Source organism: Nanorana parkeri, unplaced genomic scaffold (assembly GCF_000935625.1).
Source record: "Nanorana parkeri isolate BGI_ZX_2015 unplaced genomic scaffold, ASM93562v1 scaffold644, whole genome shotgun sequence".
In the NCBI taxonomy this organism is placed as follows: Eukaryota; Metazoa; Chordata; class Amphibia; order Anura; family Dicroglossidae; genus Nanorana; species Nanorana parkeri.
The window spans coordinates 469,290-485,217 of record NW_017306912.1 but is presented as its reverse complement, the minus strand read 5'-3'; the positions used below and the strand labels follow the sequence as shown (position 1 = coordinate 485,217).

Genomic DNA, 15,928 nt, shown 5'->3' with positions numbered 1-15,928 from the left:
CATTTATAAGTATTTTAGTTTTTACTTATTTAGTTTCATTCATATTTTATTGTCTTTTTGACAGTTTTCAAATATAGAATCAAAAAGAGAACTTTGTATACTCCCATTTCTACACCAAATCAAACAGTAGTGTGCACTAACCTATAGCAGTGCACATTAGGCCGCATTCACTCCTAGGTGATATCATTTTCGTGTGTACATTAAGTGACACATTTTTACAAGCAGATTGTGATATGTGCAAAAATAGTTGTTGCACCTCTCCAAGCGTTTCCTATTGAGACTATGGGTAGAAAACGAGCTGTAATGTGCCAAAAAGAAGCTAATGTATTTCTTCAAACGGCCACCATTTTTCTACATGCGACCCTATCGCTCGGGTGTGAACGGGGTGGTTGAGGTTTGGAGGATTTGGGCCTATAGAAATAAATGGGATTTCTTGTCTAGAGCGTTTCAGTGTGCGCAGATACGCGTGACAAAACGCCTAGGCCTTAATCATCTTCCATTGGTCCGATAGGTTTAAAGCTGAGAACTTACAGGTTGCTGAGAGTAGTCACCCGTCATATGTTTAAATTGGACTAATATGTGCATGATCATTGCTTTCTGAAGCTGAATTTTTTTTGTCGATTACAAACAATTGTACAGTTTAAATTACATACATTGTATTTAAATGTAGATATGAAAGTGTGTAGTGTAGAGGAATGGCTGTAAGAGCTTATCCTGCAATAATTGCGATACTAACTTTGCAAGTTTATCATTTTTTTTTCTTCTGTTTTTTAGTTTGGAGCAGGAGAGAACTCCTAAGAAAAATAGTACTGTTGAAGCTTCTGTGATACCTCCTCAGACACCAGTAAGGTGAGCTTATTCACGGTCACTTTGATTACCTTTCTGCATGCCTGCAATCCTTTTTATTTTATTAATACATAGCAACTCTTTTTTGATATTTCACACACAAGGATCTTCATTTCCTGAAGGTTTCTGCTTTGGGCAGAGCTGGTTAAAGATAGTGACTTTAGGGAAGTCGTTGGAAATGTTCCTGGATGGGCACCTTACTGTGAAAGAAATATTAGCAAAGGCTAGGTTTAGGACATATGTAGGGTACACATAATTCATTTTTGGGAGTAACTACTTATGCCTACCCTTGGTGCTGATTTTGATTTTTAAACCGGTGCCTGTGTGGATTAATTTACTTCTAGCCGTTCAATACTGCATGCCCTATGAATAATTAATCAGTTCACAGGGAATGTGTAAGCCCTTTTTCACACTTGTCTCCTGCGTTTGTTTTATTGCAGGAAAATTAATCTAGGCAGCCTAAACAAACTGATCATGCATTTTGTGTGCGTCTACATGCTTTTTACAGATTTAGACAAGTTCAGAGTATCTAAACTGCTCCTGCACACACAGATTAATATTTTTTCTAAATACAGCTAAACGAACCAACTGAAAGCAAGTAAATGTGCATTGTACTAGGGATGCATGAATACCGGTATTTCAGTATCGAGTACTGATATTTTTTTTCCGTTACTCGCTGATACCAAATACCGATACCGGAAGTCCCATCAAGGAAGCCAGGTGGCGTGTAATGACTCGCCACCTGGCTTCCTGATTAGCCGGGAAGCCAAGTGACGAGGGAGCATGAGGCCGGCTTCCCAGCCAATCAGGAAGCCGCGCAGCGTGTAATGACTCATTGCCCGACTTCCTGATATCGCTAGTACCGGGCTAGGCATCGGTATCGGTGTAAATTAATTATATGCATGTAATAAAGTGTTATGTATGCATAGAATTGCATGCTGTGTGAAATGAGGGCTGACAATAAACCTGAATCGGCTGGTGCTCTAATGCACGGGTCCCCAAACATTCTAAACAAAGGGTCGTTTCACTGTCCTTTAGACTTTAGGGGGCCCAGACTGGTCAGTAGGAGTAAGTATTGCTTCAGGCTCGGTAGTGAATGGGAGTAAAAAATAATCTAGTGTTGGAGGTCAGTGTGGGGGTAAAAAAAAAAAAAAGTACTCGTGGCTGGGATGAGTGGGAGAAGGAATAATACCCCATTGCTTGTGTCAATGACAGGAATAATGCCCTGTTGTTGGTGTCAGTGGAAGGAATTGTGCCCATTGTTGGTTTCAGTGGAAGGAATACCACCTCCTCCTTGGTGTCAGTGGGAGGAATTCTGCTCTATCGTTTTGTGTTCGTGTAAGGATTAGGGTCTTATCCTTGGTGGCGGGAACAGTGCCCCATCGTGTCAGTTGGAGAGATAGTGATCCAAGGACTGTAAAAAGACAAGCAAATGGCTGCAGTTTGGGGTTCACTGTTCAAATGTTTGAAATGTGGCTGAAGCAGCAGTTTAACACAACACCATATTTTCTATTAAGCTGATAGAACAGTCTAGCATAAAGATCACAGGATTGGACTTGGCTCCTGTTTTCTTTTCCCAGGATCTGATTTACAGGAAAGTTGTTGCTCTTATCAATATAAGAACAGATAAGACCCATATTAATATATTTAAGGTAATTACTAACACTGGGCCAAAATCCTAAAAAATGGCAGCTATAAAGACACAGGGGTCTATTCACAAAGCTGCGGAAGGATCTGGCCGTAGCTTCGGCCGATCCTTCGGCTGGCTTCGTCCCCAGGACCCCTTCGGTTCAGGAGAACCGAGGGGGTGCTGTACAGGCTATTCACAATAGCCCGTTACGGCTGATTTCAGCCGATGTACGGCTGAAATCAGCCGTACCAGCCTGAAGTGAATAGCCGAACAGTGTTCGGCTCACTTCACTTCTGATCGGTCATTCACTCGGCTGCCCTCGGCAGCTTTGTGAATAGACCCCACAGTTTTGCAGACATAAAATATTTATGACCTGTTTTAAAGCTTCACCTGTAATTTTGTTGAAAAATCTCAACCATCTTTTGTAACCTCAAAAACTCAGAGCTATAACTGCTTCAGCTGAGGTTTATTAAAGAACAAACACTAAAAGCCCTGATAACTTTCAGAACATCTTGTATTTTCATTGACGAGACATTCTTATCTTCACAATTCACAGAAAATCTGCCTAAACCGTGTGTACAACGATTAACAAATTACCTAGCAGTCAATATAATAGTAAGTGAGGGGGGTGACCTTATAATGCCTTTCACGTCACCCTAGGTGAAGTTGTTCTTTAGCAAAGCCTGGGCCTTCAGCCCTGTTCCCGCGATCTTACCTCCGTCATGTACCTAGACTGCTCCTTATGATTTTGGGCAAGTGTGATGCCGCCTGTTTGTTCTTACAGGGACATCCGCACTCCAAACGATCATTGGGGGCCACGATGAATATGGCTACCCAAACTAGGAAATGGAGCCTTGACGTGCATATGTGCACTTTTTCCTGTGGAAAGTGCAACTTTTGAGTGATGGTCCACTTTAAGAGGATACGTTCTGTAATTTGGACCTGTGAGAGCAGACAAATGGAAATTTCCAATAATACCTTGTTAAAGGTGCAGGCTCCTAGAATGTCATCCTGATTATGGGCTTTACTAACTAGTCAATAACCATCCTGAAACAAACACCCCACCGGTTAAAGCTAACTCCAGGCAGATGTGAAAGACACAAATTAATGTGTGTGTATATATATAATTTTTTTTTTTTTTAAAAGCAACCAGTGTAAGGGCCTTAGTAGGGCCTGGTATCAACTACTTAATGTTCAGCAGAGCTCAGGCTATGAAATAGAAATGGTTGAAGTTCATTTTTAAAGTGATATTAAAGTTAGAATGGTACTACGTTAAATCACTTGCAATAGATTCTGCTCCTTGATATCTAAAAGTTTTAGTTTCCTATAATATCAGCTGGTCTCCTGAGCACTGGCCCTGGAAATCTGTTTATGGGTGGCTCCTTTTGCTTGCAATAATCTGTGTGTTTCTCTACAAACATGCAGATATGGCAAGGCAAGCCACTCCCTTGCTGCCAGCTTGTCCCTCTTCCTTTCACCAAGCTAGCAGATGGACAGCTGCTATAGAAGGCTTTGTCTCTTGTGATCTTGTACTGGAAGGAAGCTCAGGAAAGCTGAGCTGAGAGAGTTGGAGCCAGCGGTTTGGAAAAGTGATCAATGTAAGTGTTTGGGCAAAAGTGTAAAATACTTTTCTGGGCAATGTATATTTTGTTCTGGTGTAGTCTGCATCAATAATAAGGGGGAAAGTACCACTTCTGAATATTTACTAAAGATTAAACTAGAAGAACAGGTTCTCTAGAACCCTGGCGGACTTTAATGTTACCCGTACAACTTTATTCATTAAAAATCAATTCTTTAATAAATACAAAAGCTGCAAAATTATCATTACAGAGTTGCATTAAAAACAGCACATCAAACGCCAAAGAGCCGAGAAACTGTCTCGCCTCGCTAACTTATTCACATTGTTTACAGTACATTCCAGTCTGCATTATACTCAGTCGATTGTTTCTTCAGGAGGCTCTCAGATGAGTTTAAAATCGCTTTATATAGTAGGCTGTCAGGATAGAGACAACAAATAAGAATTTATGGTTCTCATCAAATTAAATGTGGAATATAACATGGGTGCAAAAATTGAAAAAAGGGCCTCAGTCATGAAGGGGTTAATGATCTACAAAACCATCTACCTCCTCAGAGGACACAAGTTACACCTCCAATCGACCACTGATGGCAACAGACTCTCAGACATGGGTAAAAGGGAAAGGAGAAAGAGCTAGGCTCTAACCACATCAAAAATCTGCTGAGGAAATGACTGTCTGAGCAGCCATGCTACTAACAAGAATACACATATAGGGTATCTTCACCACTACCCCAATACCTGGATTTAATCAGTTGTATTACATATCCCTGTGTCCAAGGTATAAGCAATTTCCCCAATAGCTGTGTACCAAATACGACAAAGGTCTGCCAAAAGAATAATAGTAATAATGTCAGTGCAACTATATTGCTAACAAATATGTGCACATGAAAAGTATCTTTGATCTTGATTAATTATTGAAAAAAAAAAAGTGTGGGAGTTTAAGACTTCTTTACTAAGTCATGCATACGTAGATGTACTTTATATATTTTATTCTACTTAACTTCCAAGGCTTTAGCTAGGGTAAAATTCACATTTATAATGTAGTGGGGGCACTCTGTTCTTTCTTATGCTGGAGTTGCATTACCTTCTCCAGCCTTTATATTACCGCAGTCATGGCTCTTCTGGCTAGAGGCTGATGTATTCATAAAGCAGCAAATAATAATGATAATATAAATAAATCACATTCAGTATCCCTGGTTAGTTTCTATTGAGGCAATATTGGAGGGTGAAGATTGGTGGGGAAATGATGGAATCATTGGTGGTTCGTTTTCTAATATTTTATTAAGGCCTCGTTCACACCTGAACGTTTTGTAGCGCGTTCAACGCTCGACGAACGCTCTACAAAACACTCAAACATCTAAATCCTATTGTATTCAATGGGTCTGGTTCACACCTTGGCGTATTTCAGCCCGTCCCTAACGCGCTACAAAACGGCCCACGCCTGAAAAGGTACATGTACTACTTTGGGCGGTTTTTGTTGCGTGTTTCCATTGGGATACAGCCAAGTAGCGAATCGCGGTTAAAAAAAACGCGCGACAGACACGCATATGCAATACGCCTAGGTGTGAAACAGGCCTAATGCTGTGATACTTTTCATCATCCAACACAAATAAAAACTGTTCATGGGATTGGTATTGATATACTTGAAGGTCATGTACTTTTCTGTATTTGAGATACTGCCTTTACTTCTTCAAATGACGTAGGAAGTCCATGAAACGAAAATAAAAGCAGTTGTTTGTGCATAAACTGACCCTTGTAGCTAGGTGTGCCTTAGTTCTGTCAGAGAATTGTCACAATGACTGGAGTGATTTGTGATTGAGGTGTGTTCATGGACTATGAAAAGCAAAACTAATATTCCGTGGCTTCATTAAAATATTTCTGAACCCAGAGAACTGTCATTTGTAGAAGTGTAAATCTTCTAACACTATATTTGGTTGGAGAACATGATCAAGTACACTCTAAATTATTGCTAGTAGTATCCAATTTACTAGCTTGCTAAGACGGACAGATTCTATTACTATTCACCTGTTAGTTCAATGGTTTTATGTTAATAGGTTATGATCTCAGAACTCTTGCTGAACTCAAGCCACACTCCAAACTTATGCTTCTTTTGGTTGTGCTGAAAATAGAGCTGCCCCTTATATGCGCATTGGATTTAAAATGCAGTGTAAGATGGTGTGTATATTTTTTAATGTCAGAGGGCTCTGTTTATATACCATCCATACTTCATACCAAAATTGCTTTAATACCATAGAGGGATTATACAAAAGGTAATATAATAAGTTAGATAGTAGTGCAGACTTGCATGTCCAGTGGCTGTGGGAGTGCATTTTTACAGGGCTGAGTGGAATATCAGTGCATCTAGGAAGTACATTAAACTCCCAGTTATCCAGAATCCATGGGGATTGGTAGGTGCCAGATAACTGTAGTTTCTGGTTGCTTGAGATTTACTATTCAACAACCACCCTGCAGCACCCCATTTACCTGCCGGCTAGCTTCTGCAGCCAACAGGTAAATGTCAGCAGCCTGGAGCAATAGCCAGACTGCTATTGCGTAGTTCAAATTGCAATAGCCAATAGCAGACTGGCTATTGAAGCCTTGCCCACTGAGCAAAGGAGCAGACCTAAGAGAGAAAGTTCTCTCAGGTCTGCTCCTTTGCTCGGTGGGCGGGGTTTCAATAGCCAGCCTATTGGCTGTTTCGGTTTGAAATAGCCAATAGCAGTATGGCTATTGAAACCCATTGTTTACATTCTGCTGCCAACCGCGGAATCCAGTTGCTGGCCGGCAGCAAAACGTAAACAAAACACTTTGTTAGCAAGTAAATAAATGTAGTTTTTAATTTCTATCAAGCAGCAGCAGAAAAAAATCGAGGACAGATTATGTCCTTGATTTTTTAAAATTTTTTTATTTGTGCTGATTGCTTGAATGCTGGATAATTTGGAATTTACTGTACAATCTATGGGCATCTTCAGTAGGTTTACAAACGTCTAGATTGATATGGTTATTAGGAGTGGGATAGAATGTATAGAAATTCAATAAAGAAACACATTTATTTTTAGTTTTTAAATGTAGATACCCAGTGGACACCAAGAAAAGGATTTTATGACGAGCACAAAATCCTATTCCCTGTTAAAGCAGAAAATTCTGTATAAGCTTCACAAGGTTAATGTACAAAGTGTGCTCGTTTTTCATTTTTTTTTCTCTTTTTGACAGAGCTGCAATGAACACAATCAACCAACTGATGGTCACCTTAAATTCAGCCAGTGATGAGCCCTCTGAATGTCTTAACTTGTATTTTAAGGCAAGTTTGTAAGATCTATTCAAAGCATAAAGATTGTTTTAATATTTTGCTATGCTTAAAGAGTAATTCCACTTTTGTTGTGAAAACGCTCCTCTCTGGGTGATCTGTGTACATTACAAGGATTGTTACACTCCTAGTTGTAGTGCTAATAGAAAGTTAGTCACTTATTATTTTAATTTGTTGACATTGCCATTAGCAGTACAAGTGAAAAACTGAATAACTGGTGCACACACCCACAAAACATGTTCATATTTACTTGTGCTGCAAAGTAAACTGGACTTACAGTTCTAGTGTGATCCCCGTGCCTGCATTTCATGGTTTAGCTGTGCTATGCCCGGCCTGTAGGATGTTAATTTCAGCAGACCTCAGACCAGAGCCATTGCACGGCAGACTTCAGACCAGAGCCATTGCACGGCAGACTTCAGACCAGAGCCAATGCACGGCAGACTTCAGACCACAACCATTGCACGTCAGACCAGCACCCACCCAACTTTAACCCTCATAGGTGCACATATGCAGGCCCCCACAAATGCACATAAGCATCTTGATCTACAAATTGCATTGCTTTTATTCCTGCAAGCGCTGCAGGAAAAAAAAATAAGGATAAATGTTTTAGCCTTGGGGGGGCTAATTTAATTAGGCGATTAATGTCAGTAGTCAACAATGCAAAAGATAATGAAGCTTAATTTGCACAGCTTGAAACTAGTAGAAAGCACTGGTATGCTGGAACACCTATACACAGTCCAGAGAATTATTAGTAGTCAACCTAATGTGGCACCTTCAATGGCCAAGAAATACTTGCACATTCCTTTCCATCATGTAATAAAATCTAGAAGGAATCTCACCAGTCCCAACTTTATTCTGCGGCATGAGGACTCCAAACACACAGCCAAAATCATAAGCAATATCTGCATTATGAAGTAGAACAGGGAATCTTGCAAAAATGGTGTTACCCTCACAGAGCCTTCACCTAACGTTACTGAGCCAGTCGGTAACTTGCAGAGACAGTAGCAACTAAGATGGCCAAAGTCTACAGTGGAACTGTGGCACGTTCTTTTGGATGCCTGGAAGAAGCTACCAAGAGAGTAACTCCACAAATTGCATGCAAGTGTATCTAACATAATTTCTGCTGTTTTTATGGGGAAGGATGGATAAACCATACTGAAAACTCTGCAAATGTATTTAAAAGTATTTTGTTGCTAGTTTTAACATTCTGATCTTTGCAGAACTGCACAATAAATCCAAAGAACGAGATCACAGAGAGAGTAGAGCGCTTAGGACAGGTCTTCAAAGCTCGTTTTGCGGCTTCAATTGGCCAAGCATGTGCAGAAATAGGATACCAGGTAATGTTACATTTGTATATCAATGATACCACTCAATCTATGTATATGCTGTTTGTTTTTTAAAATATCATATTGGTATATATGCCTGCACAGTATTGCATCTTTGTTATTATAGCATACTATAAGGCTTTGAATGTGTGTTCATTAGCTTAGTGCTGGTCAGGGAAAATCTTTAAGTTGGCTACAAATGCAGCTTTTATCTCAAGGTTTGGGACGTTGGTGTCTCTCTCTCCTCTTCTGACCCATCTTCTCTCTCCCGCTCTGCCTCTCTCAGCACATGCTTCCCTCTCCTAGCAGAAACAAGAAGTGCTGTGCGAGCCACAGTGCAATTTCCAGTGCAGACTCATTTTTAGTGTAGCAACATTTCTGCCCCAAACTGCTTTTATCTGACTTTCAATTCAGTCCTAATACTACCCTCTCTGCTTACTTCCTATTCCATGTCTGGCCGTATTTCTGACATCCTCTTCCACACACTGCACTTAGCAGTTTGTACCTTGTATTCTTCTGCATCCTGATTGGTTGGAAGCAAATGCTCTCAACCTATCGGTTTGGCCCCCGACAGGTCCAGACAACTGCACAATAGCTTAATATTAACGCCTTAGTGACCGGTGATGTCCATAGTACGTCACTGGCACCGGACCCGTTAAAACATTTACCATTCTAAAGCCAATTGTAAACTGGCCACCCCCCTGCCCGACACCCCCGCCTAGTTTCCCGGCTCCCCTGCCCCTCCTACAGGCCCGGGACTGGCTTCTCTGGTGTCAGGGGGAAGCTGGGGAGGAGATGGGCGAACCTCCGTTTCACCGATCCCCCTCCTCGTACTATGGAACCAGGAGCGATGCAGATTACGTCCCTTTTGGTCCCATAGCTGTCAGTGCTGGGCTCCTGAAGCCAACCAATACGCTATTGAATTGCGATTTGCACTTCAATAGCTTATTTAAAGTGTAAAGGTGATACTGGGGGACTTTTGGACCCCCAGCATCACCTTAAAGAGTACTTGTCACTGCCAATCTGCTATCACATGGGGGGATTGTAAGCCCCCCTATGTGATAGCAATTAAAGTAAACAAAAAACAGTTTTTAAAATTAATATTAAATATAAAAATAAGTACAAATGTTTAACGTTCCCTGCGAGCACGTGCGTCGTCACGTAAACACGCGTCGGGTGCGCCTACGTATTAAAACGACAATCACTCTACACATGTTGGGTATCGCCGTGCGCGCTGGCATGAGAGCAATAATTCTAAGGCCAATATTTATGTGTATCTCTAAACTGATGACCTGTGGGGGCTTTTAAATAGTCATCTATGGACTTTTTGGGGTACTGAATTTTGTTGCAGTTTCACGGACGTACACAATTTTTAACCTGGGCATGTTTACACGTGGGGTGTCTATTTACACGTTGTAACCTCATCTTTTATATTTTATTTTAAAAAATGGGTATTGTGTTTTGAGGGATTTAAGGGCATGTTTCGTACATTTTGGGGTTTAATAATACATTGCGCTAATATCGTGCAACATAAAAAATGTGCAACTACCATTATTTTATACATTGTCTTGGCTTTCCAAAAATATATATAGTGTGTGTGTGTGTGTATGTATGTATGGGGAGGGGTGTTGAAGTAATTTTCAGGCCTAAAATGTGGATTATAACACGGGTACAAAAAACAAAAAAAAAGGCCTCGGTTACTAAGGGGTTGAACTGTATGTCTTGCAGTGCAACTCTTAATGGCACCTGAACACACTGTATATTTTATTATTTGCAATGTTTTTGGACTACAGAATTGTTTATTAACTGGCCTCTGTTTTCAACAGCGATACAGAGTTGGGGTACGTTTACATTACAGAGTGTTGGAGTCTATACTCAAATCGGTAAGAACATTGTTCAATTAAACCAGCCAGGGTCCATGTTAATATTTTTTCAGAATATGTACATTTATCTAATCTTTATGATTGATTTATGATTTGCATGTTTTAAATAATTGAATAAGTCAATGTATTTTCACGTTCAAATAAAATGTACGCCTTTTAAAAATAAAATAAAGTTTATTATCAGGAGACGGATGTAAAACAGTACAGTAGGCAACCTTGATAAACATCTGTACATACATAACGCACAGCAGGCAATGTAAAAAATATACAGATGAACACCTAAAATGAATGGAAGGGATATACAGATGGGCATTCAGCCATTGGAGGTGATACTTGAGATAATCGTTACCAAGTATACATACTGGCCAGTTAAGCGGGAGATAATAAACAAAGCGGGTGGCCTGCTACTGACGTTGATCGTGGCAGAGAGGAAGGAAAAAAAAACCAAATGAAGAAGAGGGGGAGAGAAAGCGAGACAGCATGAGAAGAGAGAGGCATGCACATTTCAGTAGGCTGGTCCTATTTACAGATGCAGTAGGTGTTGGGGATATTAAAAACCATCAGAAGGTGGTCACTAAGTGCAAAAATGAGTCTGAATCTTGGACCCAATCTGATTATGGGAAGGAAAGGACTTCTATGTGGGTGTGTCCATAAAAAGAATCCAAGGGCTCCATAATGCATTAAATTGCATTGAGGAGATAAAGAAATGAAGTAAAGTTTTGGGCATAAGAGGATGAAGTCCAGGGGAAATGGCCCACAATGCTATCTTGGTGATATAGATTTTTTTTTTCCAGACCCGTAGCTTAATGATAAATGTTGAAATCGCATTGCATAGCAGTTTGATGCATGGGCAACTCTACACTATAGCAGCATTTTACCCATCTAAGCACAACAGCGTCAGCAATTAGGGGGAGTAACTGGGAAGACCCTGGGCAGGACATGAGGTCTTTTTGGGTAAACATTTTCTAGCCCTTTTTCTGGGCCTGCATAGTTTGAGTAGTGCAGGAGGCTTCATGATTTCTTCTTCGGTGAGTTAGACTTCCATTTCATGTTCCCATGCACCTATGTTTTACACATGAGAGGTATGTTTTTTATTTAAAAATAGGTCATAGAGTAACAAGATAGCATGTGTTGGACCAGACGTTTGTTGACAGATGTTTGAAGGGGATCATGACTGATGTAGAGGGGATCATGACTGATGTAGAGGAGATAACTTCTGAGTTATAGAAGTCTCAAAGCTGAAAGTAGCAGAAGTAATTCCTGGGCAGGGCATATTGGTTTGCCATGAAGTCTTAAAAGGATCGGAGGCCCTTAGAAGTAAGGGCGTGGTAAATTCGGGAGGGCTCAGATTGAGACCATTGGAATATCTTTTGACTCCATAGATAGTTGTGAAGCTATACGTTTTTGATGAAAAAGGGTTTGGGCACTTTTCCTAAAGCCAAGAATGAAGATGCCATGTACAAGCGTCCAGCGACTGCAGGATTTATTGTAGAGGGTCAGAGAAGAATTCAGTTTGTATGTGTCTGTGGGTTTTACGGGGTTATATATATAGATAGATAGATAGATAGATAGATAGATAGATAGATAGATAGATAGATAGATAGATAGATAGATATATATGCATCCCTGGCCCTATTGAGTTGCCAGCAGGAGAGTCCCCAGCCGGCAGTTGAATGTAAACAAAGGAGCCGGGCTGCTGGCTGACATCTTCACCCAAATATGGTCATATTTGCATAATGTGGCCACACAGGAGTTTCAAGGTCCAACGTCCACAGTCAAGACCTGGGTTCAGATGCAGGGCTACCAGACAAATAAAGTAGGTCTCATAATCATTGAACATCATAAACGGAAGAGGTGCAGAATCCAGGAAGATTAAGCACATTCTCGCCAGAGGGTCCATGAAAATTGACAGTAAAGTAGTAATCCGCATTTGTGCATTAGAATAAAAAAGAAAAAAATAGTCAGCGGACCCAGTGGCTGCAAACTGTGCCCCAGGTATGTCCGATTAGTGACTGGGCTGTGGAACCAAGTTATGGCGTGTGAGAAGTGCTGCCATCATTTAGGAGCAATTCCAGCACTTGAGAGGGTAGGAGGTAGCCTAACAATAAGCCAAACCTTTCAAAAATAAGAGATGTGAGCAGGTAAATAAGGAAAACTGCAATGGATGACTTGTAGCTGGAGCTACTGCAAAAACAAACTGCGCATGGTGAACAGTTAAGAGGAGGGTTACTTGGTGCTAGGTCCGATGGGATGTAGAGCTGGTAGCTCTGGTTTTCTAGAATGTATAGGCGTGATCTACTCTACGTTAAGCAACTGGGGTGACTTCTTGCCAGGGATCCTGCCATGGAAGCCTGCTCAGTCGTTTGATAAAGCACTGTAGGTCGCTTGGGGTATACAAGATCATGGCTTTCCCATCTTTTTGTGCGAACAAGTGGGGATTGGTAACCCTATTTAGATTTCTTTACAGGATTCCCTTGGTGGTGAAGCTGGAACTGTCTGGAGACACTATACTCATAGGCAATCTCTATCCTAAACACTTCTTAACCCTTTAATAACCAAAGGTATTTGATACCTAAATGCTCTGGCCAAATTTAGCAGCATTAGTATGCATTGGGTAACTTGACAAAAACGAATTTATTTATTAACTAAATTATTGATTTATATGTCTAATGACATATAAGTGTACATTACTTTAATGAAAATAGAAATCACATAATCAGAAACCACTCTTAAGTGGTTCAGATTGCCAGGAAGGCTGCAAGCTGCCACTGACAGCCAGGATTGAGTATCAAGTATAAACGTATCCCTTGCATGGTGCATCGTATTGGGGGCATGTTTATTCACAGGTTATTGGCAGAAACGGGTTAAAGGGTGAGTCTTTTTTTTCCTAAATTTTCGGTATTGTTTCCCTAATATAGTAAAAAATAAAAATCCCAGTGGTGATTAAATACCACCAAAAGAAAGCTCTATCTGTCCCAAAAAAATGGTATAAAATTCATTTCAGTACAGCGCTGCATGACGGAATAAATGTCAGTCAAAGTACTGCAGCGCTGAATACTGAAAAATGGCCTGGCCAGGAAGGGGGTCTAAACACCTGGTCTTCAAGTGGTTAAAATCTGTAGATCTTCTGGCCATGATTTAGTTTTCTAGTTGATCACTGTGAAGAGTGCACTGTGTTTTGTAGGCAACTGCTGTTGCTTTGGTCTGGCAAATTTCTCCAGAATGAGCTGTTTGTAGGTTAAAGCGAGCCTTTTCCTGTGTTTGTCATTACCTATTGCAAATAAATACATTTGCCACTTTCTTTTGTCTTTACCTTTCAGGAAGAAGAACGATTGTCTATACACAATTTCAGGTTTGTTTTTCAGTTTTGTGTAGTTTATTTTTAGGCTGAAAGGACATTTTTGAAATTGCTGTACGAAATCATCAGGGAATTTGGACCCTTTTTATAACTAGCTGTCTGCTTCCTGTCCCCTGTGTCTGTCAGCACTGTTATCCATGCTTTTCTAATTCTTGTGTGATGACTCTTTTTTTTCTATTGTGTAACAGTATGGGGACAATATAGGGGGCACACTACAGGTCAAGGCTAATTTTCTACACATGTAGGTTACCTGTTTAAACAAAGCACCAGCCTTTTCCAAATCGCTACTATCTTAGCTGCCCTCTGCATTGTTTGAGTGTTAATCATACTGTCCATGTCATTACAACTGCTTTTTAGATATTTATTATAATATTAATAAACACAGGAAGTTTTGTCCCTTAAATCAAATGGATATTTATCTGGGTGATTTTCTTTAACCAAATACCTTTCTATACTGAGATCTTTTTATCTTTTTTTTTTCATTTTAAATTTGGTATGGAAAACTACCATTGGCTGCACAGTAACAAAATCTGAAGCAAAGGGAGTAAAGGAAGAAACTGAGGATGTTCAAAATGTAGTTCAATGTTGAGTTATCATAAATTAAGGCAGTATTTTCATAATTTACTGTAGCTTTAAAGTGTATCTCCACTTTTGCAGTCAAATTTGAGAAAAAAAAGTCCATATATTTATATTTGTGTTTTTATTCACACAGCATATCTAAAAATATTTCTCACCTTTTTTAGATGTTTTGTTGCAGCAGGCAACATGGCTGATTCCAGGTTTTTCTGAGCACCTTCACAGTGATCTGTCCTTATAGAAGGAATTAGGACTGAAATTTGAGGATTGTGGTTCTGTCATTAACTTCATTATCATACAATTGAGAAGTCAGGCTTTTAATCCTTTAACCCATCACAATCCCTCCTAACATTACAAAGAAGGAGACGCATGTCGAAATTTTAACCCTTAAGATGCGTAGAAGCTCTAACCCCTAAACTCTAAAGTGAAAGCAATTTAAACTGCAAGAAGCATTTAAAAATATGTTTTAGCTTATTCTATGTGAATTGGAACATGTAACAAATATCAGATAGGTGTTATTCCAATTTGGCTGCAACAGTGGAAATACTTACTTGTCACAAAGCCAGTCTAAGCCGTACCCTTTGCATACTCCTTGTAATAAGCAGATATTTATCTTTTATGAAAGAAACACATTTTCAGCTGTGAATAATTTTAGTTAAAGCTGAACTTCAGGTATAAAGTATCATGCATACTTACATCCAGCTTGGTAGGGCCACAGGGATCCTGTAAAGCACTGCAGTAGCCGGAACAACTACAATGCTTGACAGCGATCTTGAAGGTCTTGTATGGCGCGGAGCTGAGTGGCTTCCTCTGCTCTCAAAACACAGGGGGTTGCTTGCTCGTCACATTGGCCCTGCAGAGTACTCCTAGTATTTTTCTATCTATCCATTGCAACATAAGGATTCATGTGACGGGACACCACATCCTCTAATAATTGACCCAAAATTGAGGCCAATGTATCAGACCCAATTTAATTGGACTTTAAAGGTGTCCAATGTACATACAACAAATATCATATAAAATCACATGAATTTTATTTGAACATAATTCGCTTAAAACACATACCACAAATCTTTAAAATATCATAAAATATATCCCTTAACCCAACGCAAAATTTAGCACAGTGTCCTTGCACAGTGTTACTGATAATCCTGCAATAATCAAGAAAAGGGTGAAGAAAAAAATCCCCTCAATTACAAACTGTATTAAGATTGAGCACATGGTAGTAGATGTCCACCATAGTGGCTGGCACCAGGCTATAGCTGGTAGGGCTATATAGCTTGTTAATCCAATGTCTGACTGCATATCTAATTACTTTAACTTGGCTTTACATCATTTCCCATATTTAAATTTTTGGCAGGATTCTACCATTAAAGTAGAAAGCTAGAAAAAAAAATGTATATGTGTGTGTATATATATATATATAT

General features: G+C 39.9%; 1 protein-coding gene across 1 annotated transcript in view; it reads left to right on the top strand.

Annotated features, from left to right (window-relative positions):
• Positions 1 to 15,928, top strand: part of RB1 (RB transcriptional corepressor 1) — a 131,055-nt gene that overhangs the window by 23,165 nt on the left and 91,962 nt on the right. The window contains exons 11-15 of the mRNA XM_018563237.1: positions 775 to 849; positions 7,266 to 7,353; positions 8,580 to 8,696; positions 10,511 to 10,567; positions 13,888 to 13,919. Coding sequence (XP_018418739.1) covers positions 775 to 849; positions 7,266 to 7,353; positions 8,580 to 8,696; positions 10,511 to 10,567; positions 13,888 to 13,919 — 369 coding nt within the window. The remainder of the gene's footprint in view (positions 1 to 774; positions 850 to 7,265; positions 7,354 to 8,579; positions 8,697 to 10,510; positions 10,568 to 13,887; positions 13,920 to 15,928) is intronic.